Raw genomic sequence first — 20879 nt, 5'->3', positions numbered from 1 at the left:
TGTCCAATCTTACTGAAAATGGTCTATCAAGGCTGTAAAGAAGTGAAGCATTTTATCTGGTAATCCTGTAAACTAATTTGGCTTGCCAAATTTACCCAGGGGAGTGTCATGTTATTATGTGAGGCTGATACAATTAGTCTGCAATTACTTTAATTGATATCACTAATCATTATGGCATTCAGATTATGACAATGATAGATGACCAATTACACAAGGGAGCTTTGCTACTTGTGCATGGGAAGTTCTAAGTAGCTTTCACTGTGTTGTGTATGAGTCTTCCTTCACCCCTTTCTTTGCCAGCCTCTTAATATGCTGATGGATTGCTCATCTTTGTTGTCTTTGACATGTTTGGCTTGGCTCATCTCTAAAAGGTCTTTAGATTGTTGAAAAAATCTTCTCCTAGAAACTAATAATTCTACCAGACAAACCTCTACTGTGGAAGACCCATTTCTTCATTTTATAAAGGGGATTCTGGACAAGTCCATTAGGTGCACACAAATCACCATCAAAGACTAACTGGGGTTACTGTCACTTCATTAAAGCCCCACACAACTGCTTGCCAACAGGCAGAAGAGGATGAACCATCTTTAGGAAACTATCTTATTGAAGAACGAGCATATGCTTGTTACAAATGAAAATGACCTACAATGTACCTCATGGACCTTTTAAAGAAATTGCATGGGAGTGTGGGATACAGAGCTCTGGGCCAAAGGGAATTACAATAAATGGGTAGTAATCAAGGTGAATGACTTTCACCCAGATGCAGACTTTTCACACAGAGAGAAAAGATAATTGCAGTCAAAACAGAAACAGTAGTAACATGGATTAATATGTAAGTGAAAAATATCTATTATTATCTTTTTTAAAAAGCATCTGCCAATGTCACAGTTGGCCCCTCATGTCTTTGCTTTACTTGCTTGTTGTTCTTCTGCCCCTTGTTTGGTTTTCGTGCCCATCATTGTTATCAGCTGTTTCTAGTTGTTCCTTGTTAGCTCATATATATATTTCCTGTGTTTCTGTAGTTTTGTCAGTGGTTATTGTTTCCTCAGCCTGTGTGCAACACCTTCATTCTTGTTTAGCCTCTGTCACATTGTTTTGTCTTCGTATCCTGTTTAGTTATTTTCCTGGTTTTTGTGCATATCTTACTGTTTGTTACTGTCATGATTAGTCCCACCCAGCTTCCCTGCTCCATGTTTTCCCTGTCTTGTGTTTTTTAGTTTCGTTCCATAATTTTGTTTTCTCCGCCCCTGTTGATTTTCAACACCTGTCCCTTGCTTAGTTGATGTATTTAAACCATGGTGTATTGGTTTTTGCTGTTCATTGTGTTTACTTCATTACATTTATGTATTTATTTGAATGCATGTGCTAGGTTCATTGTGTTTGGTTGTATTGAATGTTTGAATGTTCATTTATACTCAGTGTATCCTAGACTTTGTGCTTCTTAGCCTTGAGTATTCCCTAGTCTTTGTTATAGCCTGCTTCCCATTTGCCTTCATGTGTTTTTGTTTGTAATGTATCCCCGTACTGTCTGTGTTGGCTCCATGACCCTGGACTGCTACAATGACTCTGATTTTGGATTTGCCCATAATAAATCTCGCTCTTCTCTGCACATGCATCCGCCTCATAACCGCTCACTGTTACAGTTTGTAATATCTGTTGGATCTGATCATGTTGTTTGCATGACACTGGACCATACTATCAACCCTAATCATGGATTTGCCCTCAATAAATCCCGCTCTTCTCTACAATTGCTTCTGCCTTGTGATTGTTCCATGTTACACAGTGATACAATCAATATTGCATAATGTAGGTAATTGCATGGAACTTTCATAATAATCTTATTAGAACTATTAGATTCTAATAAGAAAGGCTGATGAAAATATAAGATTGAAAGATTGTGATAAATCAGTCCAAAAAACACAGTGGTAAAATATCAAGTACAGGATTGCATTACTCTTAGTGTTGATTTATGTCGATCTGGACTTGTTTAAACACTGTAGATGTCAATTTAACACTGCAGTTCTTTCTGTACAGAGGATTGGAGAACTATTATTCACACTTTAAATCACTCTCTGACAACTGATTAGACATGATTATCTGCTGCAGTATTTTGTAAAACAAGGAAGAGACTAAATGCTACAAAACAGCTAAACCAGTCACCTGTCACACTCAGGCTGACTACATACTGCTCGGGTGAGAGTGAGAATGACAGGCGGAGAATGCGAGCAAGGCAGAACGGAGACTGAGCGAGTAGAAACCTGCCATGGTTAGGCAGATGAAAAGAGAAGCAGAGGCTATGAAAGTGCAGACATAGCAACTTCTTTCAGGTGGATGAGCAACTCAGATCCTCCAGAATAAGCCCACTGCAGCAGTGGCAGCCTAGTGCCCTGTGAACATGACACAGTCTGTCAAATGAACTAGGCTTAGCAGAGGCATGACACATCCTCACAAGACCATCTGACAGTACATGGCAGGCAGACAGCCCAACAAGAGCCTTTTAGTGGTTCACCTCTTAGACATTTCATTCTTATTAAATGTTTTTTGTTTGTTTGTTTTTTTTTCAACTCACAAATGACATTTGTTAACACAGAGGATGTTTTTAAAGTATTTGTATCTTGGGAATGCACATTTGATTTTTGAGGCAAAATATGTTTCACCTCTACAGTTAAATGTAATTACCTCTCATATACCAGCAAATTGTGGTCATGAGCATTCTTATAATGTATGTGGAAAATGCAAAATCTTACTGTGATAATGTTATGCTAAAGATGACTCTCCCATACAAAGAATATGTTTTCACACTAGAAAATAAGAAAATAAAATGACAAAAACATAAAAATATGAAAACCTGTCACCTATCAGTGACAGGAGACCCACGATTAAATGCTTAAGGAGGCAGCAATGTAATTATACCCTTCAGCCTTCACTTAATCTGTAGTTTACCAGTTCATTTAAATTTAAGTAACTGTGAAATCATATTGCATATTTCATAGCATGAGACAACCACAAACATACAGTCAAAAGAGGCTAAGGAAAAATACTGCGTAATGAGAAATGTTTCAGTGGCTTTTTCAAAATCTGTAGCAGAAAGGCAATGCTTTGCAGACAACATCTGCACAAAGATTCTTCAATTACAGGCTTATTACATTTTAAAGAGTTTAGGGCTACCCTGCAGCCTGGGAAAGGTCAAGCTGTCACTGAGAAATTAAAACTTCACTAACATAGCTATTGTTATAGCCACTGTGCAAACGTGCATATTCAACCCCTTTCTCATTCAGTTCTGACTATTAAACATAAGGATTCACCTACTCAAATTAATAAAAACAAGTTAGCATTCTGATCAGTTTTGTTATTATTAAGGATGTTTTAATTATTTATTAGTTCAAACAAATAAAAATATTTAATTTTGGGTGCCCATAACCAAAACACATTCTGCATTTTATGGCCATCCTCAACATGTACACTGTGAAAAAACATGAGGTTTCAGCCATTCACTTGTTTTCAAAAACAAGGCTCTCATTAAGCCTGTAGTTAGGCCACCTGTGGCCCGCACTCAATAAAAGTATCTGTTTAGAAAACAGTCTGTTAAGCAACCAAGACCTTGAAAATGGCAATTTATTTTTTTCAGGGATTTCTGAATTTAGTTTGGATAAGAAATGATTCTAGTCCAAAAGTCATTGCAGAGGCACAAGTATAATTATTGAGCCAATAATTGGAATGCTTTTCCACTTATGCAATGAGTACTTGTGAAGTTGTTAAAGGAACTATTACTACTACTACTACTACTACTAAAGGAATTACTACTACCACTTTTTTATTAATTATGAATCTTTTTTACTTTTTACTATATAAACTACATGGCCCAAATTTAATCAAACATGTCATTAATAAAGCAACTTGTATACTGTAACAGATTTTCAGGCAACATTTTGCTGATAGAGGAACAAACATATCTGTATGGTTATTGTAGCCAAACAGCATAGCCTCAAATAAAGATCAAAGAGTAGTCTATATGAAAAGGGCACCAATGTAAACGCATGGACTCAATGATAACTAATAAAACATTAATTATGTGATCCTCACTGCCACATGCAATGCATAAAGATCTTTCTTATCTTTCCAGTCCAATGAATACCAGTACATACGAGTACTGAACGAGATTATCAGATATTAATTGGTTTATGGACTTGTGATGCATTTGGTCCATACATTTCACAATCGTAGGCAATTAGATTGTTTTCTGATCTGTAATTTAAATTACAGTTATAAAAATAAAAGATAATATATGGATTAAATCTAAATCATTTTATTGTATATTCAACTTTACATTATTTAAAAAGCGTAAAATTCGCATAATTTCATGCTTAACAACTTTTTGAAATTAGCGCGCATGCGCAACATTTTGAGTAGCCGGAAGTAAGCCTGGGTCGCGTAGATTATCTGATTTATAAAATATAGCAAGTTCGAAGGCGCACCTGGAAGTTTGTGTTTTGTGCTCACACCGATCGTTACTAAACCAGCAGGTTGGAGCAACGGTAAGACAGTTTACACGATTTCTATCGCGCATCCTGTATCCTTTGTTTCTATTAGCTAAAATCAGGTGTAAATTCGGCACACCTTCAGTTTTGTTGGTACTCAGAGAGCCACGATGTTTCCTTTGTCCTGTACCGGGCTTTAAACACAGCTCGCTGGGGAGGAAATGGGGCTCACTTTGCCTACTACTACTATTCCGTTAGCAAGTAGCATGAGACCACGGTAAACAGAACATTAACAATCCTAGGCTACCTTTGATAGCCTAGTAGGCTAACGGACTGTTGGTTTTTATCTTATAATCGTGTTTCCAGATGCCACATTCAGTAGGTAAATAGCTAACGCTATTGTATTTATAAGCACAACCGCAACAAGAGAACATAAAGGTACTTGCCTCGCTATTAATGTGGGGAATCAAACTGATTTAATTTTCCTGTAGTCCTATTAAAATGGGAAAACCAGATGATATGAGCAGTACAAACAGGAAAGAGTCTGCGATTTAAGATTATGAATTTGAGCATAGCTAAATCACGGGGGTTCAGACCTTTCATACTAGTTTGTATAAGACACCACAACACTTGCTACAGCTTCCATGTTCGGAATTAGTGGGCTTATTTAGCTACCAAGTTACCATAGCGCATGTCCTAACGCATTTCCCTAACAAATACTGTGCTGAAAAAGGCTGCATCAAACTGTTTTTTCGCCACATTGTTTTTAACAGAAATAGGTGTTGTCTTTTAAACAGCAGGAAGATGGCTAGTCTTCTGCTTTGTTAACTTTAATTTCTTTATATTTTTAGGTGATAGGTTTCTCCATGGCACATCAACCACTCATCAGAACAAGACAGAAAGAAAAAACAATTAATGGAATTTCAACTCAGGTTGTTTGCACAGAGTTCAGCAATTATGTCTTCATTGTACTTACACAGTATGGAAAGATTGGTACACTTGTGTCTATAACACCGGATTCAAGATCGAGTGACATCAGCACACCCATGTTTACTACTAAGGTGCTGCTTGGGAAAGATGAGGTACATGTACCTTAATCACTCAAATGTAATTCATTGGAAAGATATACACCAGATTTGTGTTTCATATATTTTCTATTGTCTCTTTTTATAGGCTCTCACACATGTCATTGCAAAAAATGTTGCGACGTTTGTCTCCCAAGAAGCGGGAAACCGACCTGTTCTTTTGGGGCTTGCACTTAAAGACCCCAGTGCTGAAAATCTCAAAATTCTGAAAGATCTGATCAAAAGCTGTCAAGTTTGGTGATCACAATAATTTTATAGAATTATTGAGAAACAACATGCTACACAGACTGTTAGATCTTGTAAATGTAAACCTTCATTTAACACATGACGCCTCACTTTTTTCATGCTTTTGCTGTTATATATTTCTTACACAAACTTTAGTTTTGCTTGTTGGCAAATACTTTGAATATTTCTTTCCAGGAAAAGGAGTGTCACTGCTAAAACTGAGATGTTAGAAGAGTTAAAATTATTTAATGAATATCCTAACAACTGTCTCTTTATTGCTTTACCGATTTTGTATGCAACAGTTTGAAACTCCTAAATAAAACTTTGTTTTCAACCAAGTTTCTTGGGATCAACAAGTACACCTTACAAATTAAAGCAACTAATCCCACGTGATTAAGGACTATCGCCGTTAGGTAATGTGATCTTGGGTGGCGGCTGTTTCTGATGAATTTCTACCTGGATTAAGGCACCTGTAACAGTTGGAAAACCTTTTAGAGTCTCTCAAAGAAGACAATTCGTTTAAATTCTCTTGTATTGAATGGTGCGAGAGGTGTTTATTAGCAACCATATGCACGTAGCTGTAAAATGGAAGAATCCTTCGTGGACTTCGATCTGCTCGAGCTACCTGTCGGCATAACTAGGAAGTGACTGTCATTGGTGTCAACGCTTAAGCACGGAAGCCATTTCCACTGATGGCGACTTTTAACTTAATAGTTTATTTTAAAGTGTATTCATTCAGTTTAACTAACGGTGTTGTATTTAATTGAAACTGGAAAAAGGACAAAATAATTTTAGCCTACAGTTTGAGTGTCAGCTTTTCTCTTACCGGAGGAAGTGGGGCAGGTGTCGGGCGTGTTAGAAGGTAAGTGGCGCAAGCATCGTTGATTATTTTTTTACACCGAGAAAACGTCAATTTCACTCTGAACTTTAATCTTTACTTATGTTTATTCAAATACATAAACATCAACTTTCCTGGATAACGCAGAACCTTGGATAGCAAGGTTTGTGAAACTACGTTCAAACCTTTACATCGTTTATCTTAAACTGGGTCATCACAGGTTTGTCGTATTGTGGAACTTTGTTTTCGTGAATACAAGTGTTAATGTAGGCTAAAGACTCTAAATGTTACACTTTAATATGGAAAACGCAACCAATTGGTTAAATATAACCTATGAATGTTCTATTAATAAATTCATTACAGTCTGTAAATTCTGTGAGTGTCAGTGCTCCAAAGCTCTTACCTATCTGAGATTTGTTAACATAAGCGTTGAGACTGAAAGCTATTTTCTCTCAGGTCTTGTAGCCTCTCTGGTAGGGTTCATTTTACATTTATGCACTGTCACGTTCCTTAAGAAAAATAATGCACTCTGCAGGGCTTGATTATGAGTTTTGTAAATTAAGAGAAGCTAAAAATCTTAAAATTTTTAATTCTCCTGTCCATAATTTGGCCTTGCTGTATACAAATAATAATAGAGAATTGATATATAAACTGGATTAAGAATCATAAACTAACATCTGATGATAGAAGCTGCTATCTATCTTGTGAAGTCACCAACTGAGACAGTTCAGACAGGGTCTGTGGTTGGATACTGCTGCTACTGGAGTTCCACTAGCCTCATTTCCCTTATAGCCTGTGGTAGTGGCCTATACTCAATTTGTTCACGTTTGTAGGCTCTCTGCTGGCAGGAGGAGAGTATTGAGCTGCCTGCCAACTAGAGACCAAACCAGAGCCTATCAGGCTCTGGGATTTGAAGCTAGTAGGATGTTAATTTAAATCTTAACTAAACAGACTAATGACATGGTTACATTTCTGCAGTCTGCTTACAGACGTAAGTGCAGTAAGAGTGGTATTTTACATAGTAATCACAAAAGCTCATATCTTGGTGATTCCTGTTTTCTGAAGGAGTCATGCTACAGGTTATATCATAATATTAACTAGCAGTCTTGTAACTTGAAAGTAAAATGTGAAAATGAAATGTTGGTTACTGTTTCTAATTACCCTGTTTATCATAACAATTTTCTTTTCTAGATGAATGAAACATTGTCGAATATTGCAAACAGTACTTTAATTATGGCTTCAGAGAGCAGTGTGGAGGAGCCTGACCCTCAGTCTACCTTTTTACTGCCAAACATTTCTACCATGGCTAACATGACAGTAGTCATATCCAAGAATGGGACTCCAGTGGAAGACCAGATCTTCCTCAACACAGTTGCTGCCCAGGCTCTCTCAGGGATATTTGTTTGGTCAGCCTTGCTCATCACTTGTCACCAGGTAAGTTCATTTCTTTTTTAAATTTTCTTTTTTATTTCCTTTTTTTTTTTTTTTTACTTTACAGTGGAAGGTAGTGACCACACCTCACTCCTGTCCCTCCTTTTCAAATGTTAATTCCTAAACGCATCGCTCGCTCAACAATGGCTCAAGCCAGCGCGGGACATTCCTGTTAGTTTCTGAGCTTTGTGGTTATAAAAACTGAATAACAAAATAGGTCACTGCTGCTTTTAAACATGGATGTCAGACCTCTTGCAAAAAGCCTGTGGTAACTTGAAGCAAAGTGTAGCAGATCTCGGTGTTGAAGGGCTCAGGAGGTAGCAGAGGTGTCTGCAGCTCGTTGAGAGTATAGGAAATAAACAAGCACATTGGTGGAGGACACAGGTTTTGTGTGCAGCTACCCCCCCCCCCCCCCAATCTCTTTTCAGCTACAGGGTGACAGACTATCTGTTATTTCTGCACATCCCCCTGTCTGAGCAGGTGTGAAAATGCTGACCCATTACCATCCTTCTCTCACATTGCTTCCCTCACCACAGGTGACCAATAGTGGATTGTAGAGTTGAATAAAAATCTGCCAGCCAGTCCTAGGCAGGTATTGTTACTTCCTTATTACAGTGTTATCCATTAAGGATTGCGCTGCCCGTCCTTGACCAGCTAGAGCTGACTTAAACTTGAATGGTGCGTGCTGTCTAAACTGATAGAGGATATTGTAAACACTTTGTGTGGTGATGTAATGGAGTTTGGATTTGGTACTAGAAGGGTAAACCTTGTGGGGGTGTTTTTATATCAGGAGAAATTATTTATAAAGCTGACGAGAGGCTAAATGTCCAGGGTAGTCTGAGCTGAAATACAGCATCACTGCCAACTCCATCAGACAAACCATATTTCCTAGTCTAAAGATAGACTTAATCTGTGTCTGGTAAACTAATCCCTAAACTCTGTGTCAAGCCAAGACATGTTTCTTTAACACTGAATGGAATCTAGGAGCTCATTACAGCACTGTAGCGTTTTATGAATTATATGTTTTGAGAAATATGAACTAGACTTCAGTGTGTTGAAGCCAGTGAGAAGCAGAGAGGCTGTAGGTTTCTGATGCTTGAAATGTTGTTTAGCAAAGACATTGCAGTGCTGACCTTTACACTTGATATACCAACAAATTGGATAAATTCTTTACTTCCTTATCAGTGTAACTTTTAACAGCTACTGTAAAAGTTCCACCCAAAGGTGCTGAGTGTCTGAGCATATGCAGGTACAAATGGAGTTCAGTAATGGAGATCTCAGATGTAGTCCGTATTTTATCATTTAAAACGCAGTTCTTCATATATTGACATATGAAACCTTTCTCAATATCCAAGCATGCTTTAGAATTAGTACACGTATTTTGGTTGGGTCGGTGGACATTGTTTTTAATAAGGTAAGCTTTGCTTATGTATTCTTATGTTTGTTGCTGAAGTAATTACATTTTGGGTTATTGAAACCTTTGTAGCATGACTAAAATTTAATTTATCTGCTTATGCTAACAATTCCTTGTGTACTATTCTTGTTGTTGTTAATTGCTGTAGAATATATGCTGTAGAATAATATGTGTTTCATACACATGCTATGTAATTCGGCTGCTGGGACTGTAGCTATTGGAGAAAGGGTCAGAAAACACATTCTTCCAGGACATGTCTGGAGTGCACTTGGAGGATACTATTTGATTGCCTCTAAAGCCTCTTATCCTTTCTACAAAAGCCTAATGCCTTTAAGAGACTGGAGGTTTTGGAGTAGCTAAAGAATGTCAGGTTGGTGTTCAGCCACTGAAAATGAATGAAACATGAAATGGCACTCCTCTGCAAATAATGATTATCTTCAGTCCAGTTTTGCCTCAGACCAGCAGCCAAGCAATTTGTCCACTGCAGCCTCATCTGGGGAATGGAGAAAAGCAGCCTGTTAAGAATTGGTGGAGAGAAATGTATGAGGAAATCAATCCCTGAGGGGATTAAAGGGGCTCTCATTGTTCTCACTATTCTGGTATCTTTCCTGATTTTGTTCTAAAAGATGCTCTTTGTTTTTTTCAGTACTTTAAGCATACTACAAACATTGACAATCTATATCTCCCATATGCTTTGATCTTAAGGTACCGATTTGATTCAACAGCATTCTCATTGGTGTCCCCTACTAGTCAGGCACTACCTGTGAATTCAAACATCTCAGGGTGCAGCGTCTACCTCTTGCCTAGTCACTGAAATGTACCTTATGAAGAAATACCCTTTCTCTTGGTTGTACTGGATTTAAATGTAAAATAGTGTAATTTGTATGTGAAATTTGTATGTAAAAGTTTTGAGCTAGCTTATCAGGTACTGCCTTAATGCGTGCATGCGAGAATGATATATATGGAAAAACCTTTTTGTCTTAGCCATTGATATGCCCCAGTTAGGTCAGAAATAGAACAGAGAACTGATGACTTGAGAAATGGTCAGTTTTACAATTTATTACAACCCAAAAGTGGCCCAGCTCACATAGCCCTACTTCATAAAAACATGTTAGAGACTAACTCATTTTCCCACTGAGGATGGTGGATCTGCATGCACTTTTTGTCAGCCTTGACAAACCAAGCCAGCCTTGACAAACAATCTTGAAGCAGCTATGTTGATCCTGAGCAGGTCATAATCTATCAGCGCCTGCCACCATGATGCGATTGGCAAATACAAAACTGATGTATGTGCTCTTTGCCATTTACTGAATACTCAGTCTACCTACCCTACCTCATTGGAGATGTTCCAGGTGTGATCAGAAGAACTGAGTGGTGTAAGGCAGAGATCCAGACTGACTGGATTTCATTTAAAAGAAATAAGAGGGGACAGCAGTGAAACGAATGCCCATTACATCCAATATCACAGATGCATTATCCACCAAAACTGCTGATAGTGCTGCATTTCTAAATCTGGCCAAGTCTGACCAACCATTCAGTGTTATTTATGGCTGTGAGAATCTTTAGTCTACTCCAGTTGAAACTATTTCTGAGGGGCCGCAGGTTGTGTGCCACATTATTTCTTTATAATTCTTTGTTCCAACATGAAGCATTCCATTGAGAAGTTCACTGAACTGGGAGAGGATGGGAGTTTTGCTGATGCCAAAAATCAACAGTTCCAAGCTATTAGGGTAGAAGCAAACCATTTTACCAAAGTGTGGAATGAATGGGATGGAAACCTCTTGTGTTGGTTTGTCAGAGTTAATTAGTTTACAATTGCAGACCAAATATTTCATAGGTGTTAAATTTGTCACAGAGAAAATATAGGGAAATTCGGGAGTATAAATGGGCAGAAACAAGGGTGGAGTTTCCGGCATGGTCTTTCTCCCCAACTTCAGTTATTCCAAAACTCCATTTAGAGATTGTTTGCACATTCCAGTGTTCTGTGACATCACTATCAGAAAGGGCATTTAATAATTAATCATCCACATGCAGCCCTATTAAAGATGAAGCATATGTGTGGAGGAGCTTGTACCATTGTTGGTGGCTATAAGGAAAGAACCAAGCCTTTACATCCCTGTTGTGAGCCAGTGTTCACAGAGCAATGATAAACATGGTTGATTCCTTGGTAGCCTTTGTTGATTCAGTGAAGTATAAAATATATTATTTATAAACATAACAATCACATATGCCACATTCAGGACAGTAGTCATAGAATTTAAGGCCACATCCATCTATAGCCAGGTCCCTGAATACACAGTTGGCTGTGCTGTCATTGGACAGATGGCTTCATCCCTCTCTCCCTGTTGAACTGAAGGAGTGTTAGCCAGTCAATTACTGCATCTTCTGCATTTGGCAGATGCTCTTAGAATGTATGTAACCTGCCCTGATAAGTTACATACATTCTAACAGTATGACCAGTCATTGTGCTCCCCAAGAATGGAACCCATGAACTTGAATACCAAGGAACACCTTGACCTGCTAGCACCATGCTGTACCTGCTTTACCAGGTAAGCTACAAATGTACTTAGGAAATAAGGAAAATAATAAGGAAATTCAGTCATGTTGAGTTACATATAGATTAATGCTCTCCTCCAAATTCGTTCATTGTTTTATGAGCAGAAGCTCAATAAGTGTTGGAGTAAACACATGAGCTTTCAATGTCCCTATATTTGTCATGTAATAGAGAAGTGCAAGATAATGGTTAGGAATTTGCATAGACTAGAAATTTGGGCCAATAATGTATTTATACCATTACTCATCTTCTTAAATAATTCTTAGGGTAATTTATTATTTGGTAAACAGCTAAGGCAGTATAACAAGTGTCTTGTAGATGTACTGTGCATGTTTCCAAGTTGGCCTCTGTACAATTGGGATCCCCGCTGTGCCATGTGCTGCCTGTGATCAGGAGTGGTTGGGAAAGCAGCTGATGGGTGCAAGAGTTTGGCGATTAATAATAAAATTGGAAAAAAATAAATCACAAACTTCCTTAAAAACAAAAGGGAAAGAAAAACTACTGAGCCCTGACTGCAGACAGAGTCAATGGCAAGAGTTATTATCTTGAACACAGCCCCCTCTTACTGGCAGTTGTGCCTTGTGGAGCCATGCAGATGGTGGGCTTATTTTTCTTCCTGCAGTACGGGAGAAATGGACCACAGCAGTCGAGCTGCTGACTCACCGTGGTTCTCTAGAGCATCCAAATACATCAGCCCCCCAACCCACACTGAAGCACAGTCAGAAAGAAAAATCTCACATCTGATTTCATGTGAGTCACGATCCATGTGCACAGTGATGCTTGTCTGTATCACTGACATTACAAGATGATGGATATGTGTCGCAAAACGTACAGAATTTTCAAATGCCAAAAAACCTTCTTTAGGTAGTTCCCAGTTTGTTCAGGGTTTTTTTGTTGTTTTGGGTTTTTTTTTTTTTTTCAAATTATTTTCAGAGTAATTGGGTTTATTAATATGTATGTCCATGTTTCTCACAAAAACAATACATTACCACACAGGTACACCGTATGTGTAATAATTAACTACAGAATATATGGTGGGTGTATTTAAAACAGTTGGGTAGAGATAAAGTTGGATAGCTCATTACTGTTAATGTTTTTTTCTGGACCAAATGTACTTCTCTTCTCTGTGCTATCACAAGTAGTTCCACTCATTATTACTTATTACTTTGCATTTTCAGACTCATGTATTCTTGATATCCTTGATCATTTCACACCCTCTTTTATTACCAAAGAACCTTTTGATGTATCATTTCCATTTGTCCCAAGTTTGTGGTCATGCCTTATCATTACATCCAGCTTACTTCATGATTAAATGTTTTAATAATTCCAATTCTCTTTCAAGCTCTTATATTTCTGGAGCAATGTCCTGCCTAAAGCAAAATTCTGGAAATTGTATTTATAACCTGTTTTTTTCAGTCCCTGAAGTGTGTTTGAAGAACTGCATTTAAAACTACTTGGATTTGCTTCAGTTATTTACTTTGGCTAGTTTCAGTAATGGAGTGGGACTTCGCTGTCTCTCAGCACTTTCACAGCAGCATCTAGTTTGCTGAAGCTCATAAATATTCTGCGTGTGTATGTGTGTACGTGTGTGTGTGTGTGTGTATATGTGTGTCAGATCTACTCACACCTGAGGTCATACACGGCACCCAATGAGCAGCGCTATATCATCCGCATCCTCTTCATCGTGCCCATCTATGCGTTCGACTCCTGGCTCAGCCTCCTCTTCATCAGTAATGACCAGTACTACGTCTACTTCGACTCTGTCCGTGACTGTTATGAAGGTCTGTCCATCATGCTGCAGCTCTACTCCAGAGGACATTTAGTTGCCTCTGACTGCTTCAGAGAACTCTGTCCTGCTTGGTTTTCTAGGTGTAACATAAGCATTTATACATGGAGAGTGACAGATACACAGAACCTCTCCTATGAGACCAGCTCTAGTACAAATGCCCAAACTTGTTTCTCTGATCTACTACAGGAAGAGAACTGAACAGATTATCCATGACTTATGCAGAGATTTAAGAACATCACATTTTTAGAATTTCCTCTCCTCTGTTAGAAAATGCTTGCTCTAAGTTCCATTAGCACCATTTAATGAATAATGGTTCAGCCTTCTAACAGAACTGTAGCATTTGATAGTGAACAGGTATTGTTATTATTCCTCTTTGGTCCTTTTTTTCTGTAAAATATGTATGTAGTATAAATTGCTTAGTAGAAAGTATTTTGTGCTGTTAAAGTACTATACTGTCACCTTACACAAAAAAATAGTATTTAAACAACCATCAAGACAAAACATACAAATAATTACTAAAATGTGAGAGAGATTGACAGACATTGGGCAACATTTTCACACAATATACTGTTTTCATTTCAAATCTGGCTATTGCCAGTGGCTGAAGTCTTAATACCAGTCATAATTCTTAGCTATTCTAAGATTTCCTTAAATAGCTGCAACAGATTAAGTTGGATTTTTTTGGACAGATGACCCAAAGCTTGACCTGTATTATATCTACAGTGTAAATGATGAATATAAAGTTAATTTTTTGTGCTGCCAGTGTAGATAAAAGTGAACTTTCCCATGTAACAAATATATGTTTGTGTGAAATTCTGATGTTTTTTCTCTGTACTATATTATGCTTTGTTCTCTTTTTTAGCATTTGTCATCTACAACTTCTTGAGCCTGTCTTTTGAGTATCTAGGAGGAGAGAGTGCCATCATGGCAGAAATACGTGGGAAACAGATTCAGTGAGTGTCTTTCTCCTCGGGGGCAGTGGGTATGCGTTATACTGCGGTTTGACTGCACAAATCTTTCACATGACCTCATATCGGGTGTAAGGAGTGTCTCCTGGAGACAGATTAGTGAGAGGAAAACTCTAGTGACTGTTGCAGATCTTCATGCCAAAGCATAATTCTAATGACTTGTGAGGTAGCAACCTAAATTATACCTTTATGTACCCTTTAAAAAATTAATTATAATTATATCATACCATCTAGACATTAACCTTCCTCATTCAGCACCCATGGCTTCTGTATTCAGGTGCTGAAAGACCTTGATTACCTTATAGGTGTGCTAGGTGTTAGATAAGGATCATGGCTTAAACTCAGCAGGGCCATAAATTTCCAGAAGCTGGCTTTTCTGGAAATTCTCCTGGCTTCCATTTCCATATTGTACAGGGTCTTTCCACAGCACTGCTCTGAGAGCTTCTGAAAGCTGTTTACTTCAAGATGCAGTATACACCAAAGAAATGCTACGCCTGAGTTTGTTCCTCCGTGTTCACTATCAAGACAGTTAAACACAGCTGGGGCTAATTACCATTATGTCATTGGGTTACATTTGAGCTCGTTTATACTTTCTCCAACCAAAGTGCCAATTTATTTGACCTTTTTGTGGTTTTAAACTTGGCACATTTTTACCTGTCTTGAATGTTGTTGGTTTCAAATGACAAAAAATGTAAAAAATCTTGATGCTTTTTTCCATACTGCAGAGCTTTTGTTTTGTATTTTTTTAATCCTGTATTTTATTTTAAATCCTGTTACGCATCCTGTAAAGGGTAGAGAAAGGGTTACTTTCATTAGTCACTGTATTTGAGCATTTGGCAGATCTGCCCACACTGATATAAACAAACCTATAGCTACATTTAAACCTAAAATGTAAAAACTAAATTTAAACGTCAATCATCACTCATACCAACTCATACTGGCATGGCAACACAGAAATGCCCTTTTGATAACATCTCTGTAAATGAGAATATGATTCTCAATATTTTGCCTGGCTCTTTATTTGTTCTGCATAGGTCAAGTTGTTTATATGGCACCTGCTGCCTGGCTGGAATGAGCTACTCCATTGGCTTTCTACGATTCTGCAAACAGGTTTGTATCTGTGATGACCAAGAATCTTTATGATTTATGTCCCAGGGAACTTCACTGATTTCATTCTGAACTAGTCATATTCATAATAATTTTATATTAATAACAGCATCATAGAGGCTTTAAGCTTTTGTGCAAGAAAATTGTGAAGTTTACATGACCAGCTTATGAAAACTTTGGCCATTTGTCACCTAAAACATCTACCCTGAAAACATAAAACAGCAGCCTATAAAAGTTAAATGCAGCATTTGATCTGCATTATGAGTCAGTGAGGTCTGCATAGGTTCACGTCTAACTCCCCCTCATACATCTGCATGGTTCAGTCTCTGTCTAGGTTTGATTGCAAATATGTAATCTCTGGCAGAGTTCTGCTCTCACCGTCTGCACCAGAGACATCACAGTGAAGCCAGCTGATGCACGCATGGTGATTTAATACAACAGTGCGTGACTATCTATTTCAACAGCAGAAAGGAGCCACCACCTCAGTTGGTTTTCCTCAGATATATATACAAAATTGTGCAAAAGTGTTTACATGTAGTATTCAGCAAAACTGTCCATTCTGTCACCTAAAATATCATCTATCCTGTTCTCATAAAGTGACAGGCATATAAAAATGTTTGTCAATTTTCCTTCAGATAAGAGCTAGCAGAGTGTGCTAGAGAAGCAAAACAAAGTGGACAAGATCTGAGCAGTTTGGTAATAAACAGAGAAATAATAGTAGTTGTCAGAGTGATGCAGGCTATACTCAGACATGGGAGGCTGTCATACTCTAAGAATATCGCTGATGAAAATTGGATTTGAGAGCGCTTCCTTAAAAACACAAGTTTGCAAAACAAACTTTCTTCTTTTTTAAAAGTGGCTTTTTGCTGCATGTTTGGTCAGAAGATCTCAGCCAAAGTATACTTAGTGAGTGTGGTTTCATATTGAGAAGACAGTTTTGGCTAGGTTGTTTCTTGTTTAGTTAACTTGATATGTCATGCCTGGGGGATCCTGCCCACAAATGTGCACCATGTAATGGGACATGGGACATGCTGTTTTTGCCAAGTGTCATTGTAATCTCCTGTTCCACAAATCACTTTATCCAGTGAAGAATACTGAACCACCATGGTAAAGTCAAGCCCTAGCATTGCATTAGCTTTTTAACCACTAGGTTATAGGGCATATATAGTGTGTGTGTGTGGGTGTGTTGGTGTGTGCGCATGAGTGTACAGTGCCTCATGTTCAATTCTGATGATGTCATGTAGGCCACCCTTCAGTTCTGTGTTGTGAAACCGATCATGGCCATCATCACTATCTTCCTACAAGCCTTTGGAAAATATCATGATGGAGATTTTAAGTGAGCTGATTTTTAAAAAATTTTGTCTCACTCTCTGTCTCTCCCTCCTTCCCTTCCCCTCTCTGATTCCACTAAGCAACTGTTAAAGTTTTGCATTTTTTTATACAGCCCAGTGCTGTCTTCCCATGAAGCAAAGTAAAACAGGCTCTGATCATTTCTCCATTTTTCTCTATCCCATAGTGTGAATGGCGGGTACCTCTACATCACCATCATCTACAATATCTCTGTCAGTCTGTCCCTCTATGCTCTCTTCCTCTTCTACTCCGCTACCAGTGACCTCTTGAGGCCTTACGAACCTGTGCTCAAGTTCCTCACCATCAAATCAGTCATCTTCCTGTCATTCTGGCAAGGTGGGAGTCCACAACATCTATATTTATAATATAAATGTAAAATAGGATGTGGTAGTTCCTCACGTGAGTTGTTAATTAAAAGAGCTGCTCTGGTGTGTAGAGGTGAGCCCTTGCTGAAAGTCAGGGGTGAGTCCTATGTCCCTGCATGTCTGAGGGTACCAGAGGAATAAGTTGACTGCTTTCACATTAAAAATAAAGAATATGAAGAAACTTATTTGTTAAAACTAGTTAGCAGATATGCAGTGTTCAGTGATAACAGCAACACAGGTCTTTTTTTCTTGATGTTTCCACAGGCATGATTCTGGCCATCCTGGAGCGCTGTGGGGTGATTCCTGAGGCACTGGTCATAGACAGCCATGAAGTGGGTGCCGGGACAGTTGCTGCCGGCTGGCAGAACTTCATCACCTGCATCGAGATGTTCTTCGCCGCCATCGCACTCCGCTACGCCTTCACTTACAACGTATACCAAGCAAAGAAGAGCCTGGCTCCAGGTTGGCATGCACTGCTGGCCATCTGATTGTGTGGCCAAGCCAATACTTGAGTTGTTTTGGACATGTTTTCTTGGGTTTGCTGAACTAGTTCAGAGCAGGAAGACAGATTATTATGCCTCAGCAGGATAGTTGTAGCTGTTGTCAGCCTGAAAATCTCAGTACATTTTAGCTCTCCTCTTGAACCCTGAGAGCACTCTATGACCTCTGTTTACTGAGTAACAGAGACCAAGACTGGACCGCACACTGGGCTGGAGCGATCAGCCAGGGCGGCAATGCAGCACGTGCTCTGGAGGATAATAGCTACTTTCAGGCAGTGTTGCATGCTGTCCACTAGGGGGCAGGAGAAGAAAGGTATGGTCTGACCTCAGCACCTCCCCCCAGCAGCCCATGTCAGAACTCTCATCCATCCACAGCACACTCAGTTAGGTGAAGCTTTGCGTGTAGTGCTGTATCATGCTGCTCCACCTGGTTACAGATCCCCAGGAGCAGACAGGTTGGCATCATTGAGCTTGGCATCTCCATCAGTAATGGGGACGTGAAGCAGAAAAGTGCTTTTGGTGTCCACCTCAGGCAGCGATGGGGCACATCTCAGACAGTGTTTTCTTGAATCCCCATTTCTATTCGTGAGGGCACCTTGGAAGTACTCTTATGCTCTCAAAACATGCTCCCAAAAGGGAAGATATCAGTGCATGGAAGAATGTTAACAACAATGAGATCTTATATAATTCAGGCAAAGGATTTGCTCAAAAAAACATTTGAAATGAGGTTATGTAAGTTGGTTGTCCATTATTTAAAGCATCTTTTTGGGAGGGTAAAAATGTGCACATTAGGACATCATTTCTATTATCTTTATTATCATTTACCTTTACCTACACTTGTTTTAGTTCCAAGGTCACCCTGATATATTTACACAAGCACTGATATGCATTGCATTGTTCCATGTCCTTTCTTGACATAAGGGGGTATGGTATAATGCTTGTATTTCAGCCAAGCATACCTAGAAGGTCTTGGTCATTCTCTCTTATGTTACCTTTCTTTTATAATAGATGAATCATGACCTAGGATAAGCTCCTACCTTTATGCATACTTGTATTTCGTAGGATATATAACACAAAAGCTGATATTAGATCAGCATTCCCGCTCTGAGGTGTGACTGGCCATAAGAATACCCTTCCCTCTACATGATGTCACTGTAATTTAATTCCTCTGCTTTGTAGATAATGTCGCCCCCATGCACAGCATCTCCAGTGGACTGAAAGAGACCATCAACCCTGGAGACATGGTCCAGGATGCCATCCACAACTTTTCCCCAGCCTATCAGCAGTACACCCAGCAGTCAACTCAGGAGGTGGTACAGCCCTGCCCGAATGGCAAACCGGGCCCCAGCATCACCAAGAGCTCAAAAAAGTCTGACAAAATCACTCTGATTGACACAGATGACGAGTTCTAGGGAGCAACTCTCAGTAAGTTTAGAAGCGCGAGCTTGCCCTTCTAGTGCAGAAGCATACGCTGGCAACCAGATAGATGTATTTCAGGCTGGATGATATATATGTTTGTATGTTTGGCCTCCCCTTATTTAATGCCAAATTGATCTTGATCATCTTGAGGCTTTGCTAATGAGGGCATGTAAATAATGGACTTCTATGCAATTCCAGGAAAAAAAATTAGTTCATTGAGTCACACAAAAGGATTATTATGCAATGCTGTATTACTCATCTGACCACTATCCCCACCCCCCACCCCCCCAACTCCTGAATGTGCTGCAGTGAACTGAGAGGCAGGGTCCTGGGCCGGTGGGGCTTTGGGCATTCAGACAGCTCACTTTGCCAGGAACACTTTAGAGAGTGCCTCTGCATCATGCCTGTTTGAAGTATTTGCTCAGTGGTCCTCCATCGCAGCCTCCTGATGATCGGAACCATCTCTCAAAGATACCCTGGCTTCAGAGCACACACTTCAAAACGTTTACCTAGGCCCTTTGAGACACTTCGGGTGTCTCAAATCATAGACAGGCTTTTACGCTTCTCATGTGGGGAGTTAATTCATTTTCTGCCCATGCACTCCAAAATCAGGGAACCTCAACAGTTTTATTCTTAAAAGGAACTTGTGCTCCTAATTGTATATCATTTGTATATATGTATTTGGTTGGCTGTACAGGTGATGTTTGGGTTTGTATGGGGTATTAATTGTTAATATTCTGAATTATAATGTGCTTTTCGAGTTTGTTTGTTTTTTGCATTCACTTTTGCTTTAGTAATCGTTTACTAAATTACCAATCAACATAATATGAACAATTTCAAGATTATCAATCATATTTTCAGTCAAAGGTCACAAATATTGAACAAAAAAAATGCCATCTTAGCCAGAGGTCTGTTAGACATGAAGCTGCTCAGCTGAATTGTCCAATTGGCTCAAATGTATATAGTTATACATTAGTCAATTTTATGCATTTAGTCCTCTTATGTACATAAAAAGTATAGAAACTTATATTGGCCCCAAACTGTTTTCACTGAGTTTCCATAGTTTTTAAAATGAGTTGACAGTACATGAGTAATTTTAAGGCCTGTCATTAAACTTTGTTCATGATGTATTTTGGAATACACTTGGTACTTTGACCTTGGTCTTCTCAGTGTACATCAACACTTCTATGTAGGGCACCTCAACCCAACTGATTAATGACATCATAACTAATCTTTTTCAATAAACTTGTGGGTATAACAATCAAGGCTCATGCAACTTGATTTTTACTGTTTCTTGTGCCAATAATTTCTGCTTTAAATATGAGGGTGTGAGAACTAAATTTAATCTTAAACTTG

The 20879-nt window shown here is 38.8% G+C and overlaps 2 protein-coding genes across 2 annotated transcripts; both read left to right on the top strand.

Moving 5' to 3' along the window:
• Window positions 1–4400: 4400 nt before the first annotated feature.
• psmg3 (proteasome (prosome, macropain) assembly chaperone 3) lies at window positions 4401–6126 on the top strand. The gene is made up of 3 exons (XM_027002847.2): window positions 4401–4535; window positions 5330–5560; window positions 5652–6126. The coding sequence occupies exons 2-3, from the start codon at window positions 5345–5347 to the stop codon at window positions 5802–5804; spliced, it is 369 nt and encodes a 122-aa protein (XP_026858648.1). The 5' UTR covers window positions 4401–4535; window positions 5330–5344; the 3' UTR covers window positions 5805–6126.
• A 340-nt stretch (window positions 6127–6466) lies between these two features.
• Window positions 6467–20842, top strand: tmem184a (transmembrane protein 184a). Its single transcript, XM_027002515.2, has 10 exons — window positions 6467–6650; window positions 7818–8060; window positions 13641–13806; window positions 14677–14767; window positions 15817–15892; window positions 17134–17225; window positions 17406–17575; window positions 17869–18066; window positions 19284–19529; window positions 19833–20842. Exons 2-9 carry the CDS (start codon window positions 7818–7820, stop codon window positions 19514–19516), a joined length of 1269 nt encoding a protein of 422 aa, XP_026858316.1. The 5' UTR covers window positions 6467–6650; the 3' UTR covers window positions 19517–19529; window positions 19833–20842.
• The last annotated feature ends 37 nt before the right edge of the window (window positions 20843–20879 follow it).

The sequence above is a fragment of the Electrophorus electricus genome, chromosome 8 (assembly GCF_013358815.1).
Source record: "Electrophorus electricus isolate fEleEle1 chromosome 8, fEleEle1.pri, whole genome shotgun sequence".
Classification (NCBI taxonomy): Eukaryota; Metazoa; Chordata; class Actinopteri; order Gymnotiformes; family Gymnotidae; genus Electrophorus; species Electrophorus electricus.
Note: the sequence above shows the minus strand (reverse complement) of the source record. Positions and strands in the feature narration are given on the sequence as shown.